This window comes from Buceros rhinoceros, unplaced genomic scaffold, assembly GCF_000710305.1.
Source record: "Buceros rhinoceros silvestris isolate BGI_N320 unplaced genomic scaffold, ASM71030v1 scaffold10113, whole genome shotgun sequence".
Lineage (NCBI taxonomy): Eukaryota > Metazoa > Chordata > Aves > Bucerotiformes > Bucerotidae > Buceros > Buceros rhinoceros.
In genome coordinates, this window is record NW_010401828.1 from 44,563 (window position 1) to 52,678 (window position 8,116).

General features: G+C 41.8%; 1 protein-coding gene across 1 annotated transcript in view; it reads right to left on the bottom strand.

Annotated features, from left to right (window-relative positions):
- The window catches only part of LAMB4 (laminin, beta 4), a gene marked incomplete at its 5' end in the record, with an annotated part of 48,058 nt that extends 40,305 nt beyond the window's left edge, over positions 1-7,753 (bottom strand). The window contains 3 exons of the mRNA XM_010132407.1: positions 957-1,114; positions 2,967-3,000; positions 7,636-7,753. Coding sequence (XP_010130709.1) covers positions 957-1,114; positions 2,967-3,000; positions 7,636-7,753 — 310 coding nt within the window. The remainder of the gene's footprint in view (positions 1-956; positions 1,115-2,966; positions 3,001-7,635) is intronic.
- Between the last annotated feature and the right edge of the window lie 363 nt (positions 7,754-8,116).

Here is an 8,116-nt window from a genome sequence, read left to right on the forward strand (position 1 = left end):
TATTTCAGAACAGGAAAGGGGTATTTACATTTTGCAGAAAACCGTGGTTGCAATATGTGACTTGGAGCAGTGCTCAGTGCCATCTCAGCATGGCAGAGCTTTACTCTGTAAACGTGTCACACATTTTGCCAGAAGGTCAGAAACTGTAATTATTTTCAATTGCTTATAAATTAAGCTGTATTTTATTAACTGCCTCTTCAGCCTAAGATGGTATTTAGTAAAAATATTTCTATTTGTGACAATTTATTAGCTCAGTGGGGCCAAGTCCTCCAGCACGTGCAACAGGCGAGTTCCTGTTTCTGTCTGGTGCAGCTCCCGTATGCCCACTAGTACCCATCACTGCAGCCAGGGAGGAAGACGGATCCCCCTGATCACCCACATTTTAGAGCTGTCTACCGACCCACCCAGCCAAAGTCTGGACTACACCATTAGGTTTTCCCTCTGGCAGAGATGGCTTTCTGCTTTTATCAGTGTTGGTCTTATTTCAGATCAAAAGACATGAAAGGACATGGCGCGAATCTCTTAACAGGCTGCCTGAGGTCTCAACACAGCATAGGGCATGTCCTCCAGCAAAGGTCCATCAAGGCAGCGCCTACAGCCTGCAGGACTGCACTCCTCCTCCACTCATGCACATGCAAATTGTGGTCTTTACCTTCAAGTTATGAGGGGGAAAGGATTCACAGAGCAAAGCTCCTTCAGAAATCTCTCTGCTCATTTATATCTCATGGATGTTTCTCCCTGTTGAGAAGCTACACATCACTGTGGAGGCTGTTTGCTGCCAACCCTCCATTTGTGCTGCAGTAAGGCATAGCTTTCCACCAGACTTATGTCACATTGTCTGATGATTATTCAGACAACTCCACCAGGAACTTCCTATTCTGGTCAAATTCCTTTTACAGATGAGGATATTATTCCTAAGCAGAGTTCAGTATATTAAAAAGAAAGAGTAAACCAACCTCTAAGTAGCCTATAATGCAGTACTTCTGAGGGCCATTCATTCCACAGGTTGATGAGGCTGTTAATTGCTTGCTGCGACCCAGGAGGAGGTCCCCAACAGCCGGGTGGCAGGACCCAACATCACAGCCACCCTGTGCATGCTGGATTCTTATCAGCACTGAGTGCAAAAGAAGATCAAAGAGAGATGAAATTATTTTGTATACCCAGCAGTATTCTCCAGACAAAATCAGTTAAATCCCAACATCAGCAGAAAACTAAATTATCCTTTGCCTGTACTCCTTTCGCCCTTAGTAATATAATTTGGCAGAATCTTGAAGAGCTTTGGTAAAGAACACACCTGCTGGAAAATTTTTATGAAAAATATCACTAGCATATTGCAAATCTATGCTAAAACTTACTTTCTCAGCACATTATTGCACTGTAAACATGCCAATCTGCTATGAGCAATAATTTATTATGCTTCCTACGCTGGCATACAGCAGAATCACAGGCATTTCAGTTGACTTTGTGAGCAGAGACAGATTTTAATTAATTGTGCTGATTTCTGTTGATTTGCAAGTATTAATGGTGAAACTGAGACCAGATGCCGCTCAGATTTTCTGATGATTTGCATCCCAGTCTGGTCCCAGAACCCTCCATTCAGATCTTATGGAATGGTCTTTAATAATTAAACAGAGTAATCCTGAACTCTCTAAATAATTGCAGGATCTTTTTGTTTATTTTGCCTGAAACAACTTTAAATATTTTCTCCGTTATGTTAAGGCTTTCCTTACAGGGCTTGTCCTTTTAAACAAGTTCTGTCCTGAAATCCTGAACAGGAATGGGTACCTTGGAGGCTTTATCTGTTCAGCTTTACTTGGCTCAACTTGTTATAAAAAGTGCAGTTAAAGAAAGGAATGATCAATAAATGAAGATCACGCAGAATGCTAGAAATATTAATGCACTTAAAACAGCAAAAATACAGTATTTTACAGCCAGATTTCAGTCTATGGCTCAAGCCATACCTCAGATGATGAGTGAAGCTTGACTCTTCAGGTATAAAGCAACGCATAAGTTTGGTTAGCGTGCTCTTCTTTATTTATGCAGATACACACTCTGTATTTGTTAGCAGATATTCATTGCCCATTTCAGGACATGATTCAGACTCAGTTACAACATGTAACTTTTCTTTGTACTTAAAGGTTTCATATCACTTATAGCTCCTAGGCAGAAGAGTGGGGAATAAGGACTCACTGTCACATGTGTGTTAATAGCATACTTAAAAGAAGCACGATAACAAAACCTTGGAGAGATATGTAAATCACATGATAATATTTCATAACTGGCCTGAGTAACTGTAGCATCTGTACTTACTAAGGTGTACCAGGATGGCCAGCCCCAGCCTCATGTCTCCCCGTGAAATTCAAACTGGTACCACTGCAAGAAAAGAACTTGTGGGTCACTTGGTGCTCTGCCTCGCCAAAGCACCCCCCTGCCCAGAGATAGCCTTTAGTGAAGTGACAGAGGCATAATAATAAAAATACAAAGATTAAAATGAAACCATGGCTTGATTTTTTTCTAGTGAAAATTTCTTATGACAGAAATTTGAAACCAGGATGAAAGCCAAGGGGCACCTCACAAGAGCTTTCGGAGAAGGCTGTGAAAACATACACTCAGTGTAAAATAAAACCAGAATGCTATCAGCAAAAATATAGTATTCAAATAAAAACTATTTAATCCTAACTTGATTCAGCAGGGCTGTTTGCAAAGATCTAATGCCTTCTCTGAAGGTTCTTGTTTCTTTTCATTAACTGAAAACAAAGACCAAGGTCCTAATGAAGATGCCATTGGGAAACACCTGATGTCAGGCACTATGATTTTGGCAGAGCCAAGATTGTTACTTAAACTGCGGTGAAGAAAAACAGGTAATGTCAGTACCAACGCAAAAGACTCTCACAGGGGAACCTCAGCATGAACCCAACGGAGGCGCACTGTAGCATTTACTTCACATCCTTCCTCCTCTTACTCACCTGGAAGAAAGTAAGACTTGCCAATGCAAATCCTCTGTTGGAAAAACAGAAGGCAGCCATGGGTATAAAAGACAATCCGGCATCCTGCCACCACGTAGAGCTCCCAAAGCACAGCCTTCCCCCTATCCTCCACCTCTTCCACCTGTAGGCACCAGTGGGGACAGTGTGCCCTGACGCAGTTGGAGCTGCATCATCCCTGCACAAGCATGCTCAAAGTGCCACTTCCCAGCTCTGTCCTTGTTCCTCACCTTCATAAGGCTGTCGCTGTACTGAATGAGCTAAGATGAAATACCTCCCCCAGAACAGGGGAAACATAAGTAAAGGCATTCAAAGTATTTCAGATGTTACAGGCTTGGTTCTTGCAGCTCTATACCGCACATGACACAACAGCCATACCTAGATGGCTATTTTGGCAACACAGGTAGCGGAAGCTATCAAGGGTCACCAGTCTCTTGTGCTGCTTCAGGTCCTCTCACCTGTCACGACCACAGAGACCTTGCTGTGTGATGGGGAGACAATGCCAGCAAGCACCCGCACACCCGCGCCTGGCTCCCCTGCTCCACAGAGAGCTGGCAGGAGAACTGGGGACTGAGGCAAAACAGAGCAAACATCTTCTTGCTGTGTTGGACTTTGAATTTTATTCTCCATCAGAATAACGGACAGACTCAGAGATTACTTAAGCTGCAATCGCTGTGTCAGCACTGTAGTGAAATGTAGGTATCCATGGTAAGACTAATCTTGGTAGGCACACATCCCAGTTCCCACCCCACCTACTGAACCATGACGTTCAATACCAGTGATACTCTTTAAACATAACTCCCTTTAACAGAGAAACAAGGTCTGGTAAAACCCCAACATAACTTAGTTCCATGCTTAGCAGGAAAATTAAATATGGAAGAGGTCTTACCTGTGTTTCAGAGAGCCAAGTGTTTCAGTGGGAAACGAGCACAACCGACTGAGGGAAGCAAGCAAAGGCATACCTGTGCGCTTCAGCGGGAGAAGACAGCGTGTCCCCCGAGGCACTGAGGTGTAGGTGAGAATGAGACCCAGCCTGCCACCTGCCAAAGGCTTGATTTGTGAACTCTTTCTGACAGAGCTTCTGGCATCAGCAAATATGTGCAGTGAAAGAGAATTGTGACAGGTTTAGTTCACAGCAGAAAAAGTTCAAGCAACTGAAAAGAGAAGGCTGAGATTCTTAAAGTCCTGGCAAATAACTCTTTTATTATTAAAAAGTAAGTATTAAAAAACTGTTCAGTTGGTCTGGTTTGCAACCAAATGTCAAAGTTTTTACAGCAACTTAACATCAGAAATCTAGTGACACTGGTTTATCCGAACACGGGCTAGAAAGGATGACTCCTCGTGGTAGGGGCGCAAACGGTCTGGAAGGGCTTGTTTTGGGTTTTGAGGTGACTGTAAGTGTGCCTACCCGAAAGCTGTGGTCACACCAGGGTGGACATAGCGAGCCAGCAGCAAATTAACTCAAGCTCTGGATCACTGCTGTGAGTAGTAGGTTTTTTTCAATTGAAAGCTAAATATAACGTGACAACTTGAGTCACAGCTTTGCGTTTCAGCACAAGCTTTGCCTGTAACTGCCCACAGCAGCCAGCACGGGGCAGGGTGGTGTGTGGGCTACAGAATGGTTCCAAGAAACACAGTGATGGAGCAACTCTGAAACGGTCTTCATCAGTTCATGCACAGAACTTTGGTGTCTTTGATTCTTTGCTTTTTGATGTCTCTGTTGAAACCTGTGGCACTTTGGTTCCAGTTTTCAGAATGGCAGGTTGCCCCAGGGTACACATTTTCAGTTGTGATGTATTTGTTATCAGTTCTCCTCTGACTGCTTGTAAGGCTTAATTCACAATTGTCCGTAAAGTGTCATCACATCTTCAAACAGAAGGCTTTCTATATGTGCAAAACATGTTTTATAAACTAATAATCATTTTTATTTTGATAGTTCCTACTCTTTCAGGAAAAAAAAGATATTCTTTAATTCTATTGCAATGCTCAGTAGTAAGTATCCTCTGCCATTACTGATTGTTCACTCTAGCAGAAATAATTCATATACTTACATTTTAAAAAATTATTTTCCTCAAGTGCATGTGGAAATTAATTGTGGGAGACTTTTTTCAGGTTAATTTAATCTGCACTTAGTTTGTATTCATGCATGATTAATTATTGTACAGATGGTTTATATTTAGAGCATTTCAATATTAATAAATAAAAGACTAAATGGTAAGATATTAATTTTACTTTTAATATGTAAGTATTATGTCAAGCGCTCTCTGAAAGAGTGACATAAAAGAAAGTATTATGATTATTATGCTACTAAATTATAGAATCGTTGACGTTTTATTAGCATATCTGGTAGTGAATTCAGATTTTGTTCCAGAGAAGTTATGTGAGAAGTAAATATCAAGGAAGATTTATTTGTAGAATATAGCCAGTCCTAGGTTTTGATTTATGTAGGACCCCAAGCAAGAAGGAGGTTTTAAACCACTCGAGGCATGGATTAGGAAACTTCTTTCTTGCTTCTTTAATCTCTCCACTGGTAAGGGATCTGGATTTATAATGCATCACTCATCACATGCTGGCTGGAGGGTAGACAGCATTGGTGCGTGATTTTTCAAGCCATCACAGGTCTTATGGTTGTCATTTCTCAGGCCCAAGGCATATCTGTCATACACAAAAAGGACAGGAATTGTTAGTACTTCAGAATATATTCCCTTCACAGACACCAACCAGCAGTGAGAGGAGAGGGCAGGAGTAGAGCACCAGCCACACTTCAGAGTCTGACCCTGGGATGCCGGCTGACAGGCAGTTGGTACCAGCCTGTACAGGTATGTATTTTCCTCTGATGGACATTCTGAATCAAAATGTCTCCTTGGGTATATGGATTTTTCCTCTGTAATGAAAATGTGAAAAAAAAATCATTTAAAAAAAATCTGGTTTTCTTCAAAGTTTCAATAAGAAATAAAATTATTTGAGTCTGGGATTATTCTTGCTATGTGAAAAGTAACTATTTTATCTAAACAGATCTCCTGCACTTCCTTAAAGTCAATGGAGAAAGACAGGGATCCCTACAGGGTCATCCTACCACCTTCTTTAGATACTTACCTTAAAGGGATAAATTCCCCTTTGGAGGTATCCACCGCTTTCCTCTGGTTACGGACAGCCCAGTTCCCTAGCTTAGGACACACGCCTGTATTTTAAGAACTAAAGTGTACTGAGATGAATCCCAGTCAAAAAGAACTGGCCAAAACTGTAAAAGAATTCTAATGGTCAAAAAAGCAAACCCACCTTGCTACATTTGTCTCTCTTTTGTTTCTGTTCCTATTTCTTGGTTACGGACAGCCCAGTTCCCTAGCTTAGGACACACGCCTGTATTTTAAGAACTAAAGTGTACTGAGATGAATCCCAGTCAAAAAGAACTGGCCAAAACTGTAAAAGAATTCTAATGGTCAAAAAAGCAAACCCACCTTGCTACATTTGTCTCTCTTTTGTTTCTGTTCCTATTTCTCTCAAATGCAAACACTGTGCCTTTTTTTTTTTTTTTTTTTTTTTTTTTTTTACACATTAGGATAATGTAGCACTGAATAATAAAAACTGAAGGAAGTATAGGCTTACAATAAAATATGAGAAGTATTTTATTAGACAGATCTGACCAGAGGAGAGCTAAGGACAGCAGAATAATATGCTGTGGAGCTCAGGAGCAGGGGGAGAGGGAGGTCACCCCATCCCCCAGCCTCCTCCCCTCTGCATCTCACCAAACAGGCTGCTTCTCCATATCTTGCATCCTGGAACACACAGCTACTTAAAAATCGCATTCAATAATTTTTTAAAAGAGCTTTTCCACATTTCAAAAGGAACTAAGTCTATTTATAAGTTTATACTTAATTTTCTAACAGTCAGAGCACCCCCAGGGTGCCCTTTACCTTCTCTGTGCAAGTCAGGTGTTGAAAGTCTTTGTTTTTTCAACCACAAAGAAGAAACGCAGTTTTAACTTGAATATGATCTCCCCGGCAGGCACGGCATTACTGATAGTAGCAATCAACCCTAAAGACAAAAAAGTCAGACTGGATTTGCTTTAGAATATCAGTGTGATTTTAAAAGTGCTATTCAAGATATACATATTCAAAATACAATGTTTCATGTTATTTCCTAAGATCCTGACACTTCCACACTGGCAGTGTGGACTGTCACTGACTGGATGAGAAGTCCGTCACATTCCTTATTGTGATCGCATGTTAGTTTACCCAGAATTGGTGTGTTCACACAGTACAAGGGGACAAGGCTGTTTCTATGGACCTTCTCACATCAATAAACAAAAGTGCTTGAAATTTTTCACGTTTCATTACTTTACCAGCCTACTAACCAGAAATAATTATTCTGCCTAAATTAGAGAGAAAAAAAATGGATTATGGAGCATGAAAACACAGCAGAAAGGACTAGAAAGAAAAAAAGGAATACGCTCAGTAGGAAACAACTGAAGACACATATGAGGGGAAAAAAGCAAAAGAGCTTTTTCAACCTCTACAAAGTTCTGCAGCCTGGTCTCCAGGACTGCCTCTGGCCCTTCTCCCTCTTCTTCCCTCCCAGCTCAACCTCCTGGATGAACGCCAAGCCTGCTTTACCTTTTATTGAGTCTGGGGTTACTGATAAACTCCGTTACCAGTACCCAGATCTGGCTGCTGTGTCCAGATGCCATGGGAATATGCCCATTGGTGCCGTGCTGCATAGGATCAGAGACACAGCAGTACTGATGCCAGGCATATGGACAAAGGTTGAAGCTAGAGCACAAGCAGTGGAGAACTGTTAGGTCATAGCCATATGGTGAAGCTGAACTTGCAGGTGCTCTGGATGTCCTCCCAGAGCAGCCTGTTCCCTTACCACACTCCTCGTGAACAGTCTTTCCCCCCTTGTGTCAGTAACCACGGCTCCTCAGGGCTTGATATACAGCCCTGCTTTTTGTTTCATACATAGTGACATTTCCACAGTTGTTTGGAGGACCTCTGTTGGCTATGCTACGGATTTTGAGACACCAACAAAGACCCACACTGAAGAAGTGCTTCATCCTGGAGTACTAGGTTGTTGTCAGTCCCAGCTGCTCTGGGTGTTCTGCTGTATCCCCACTAACCTTCCACAGGGGAACA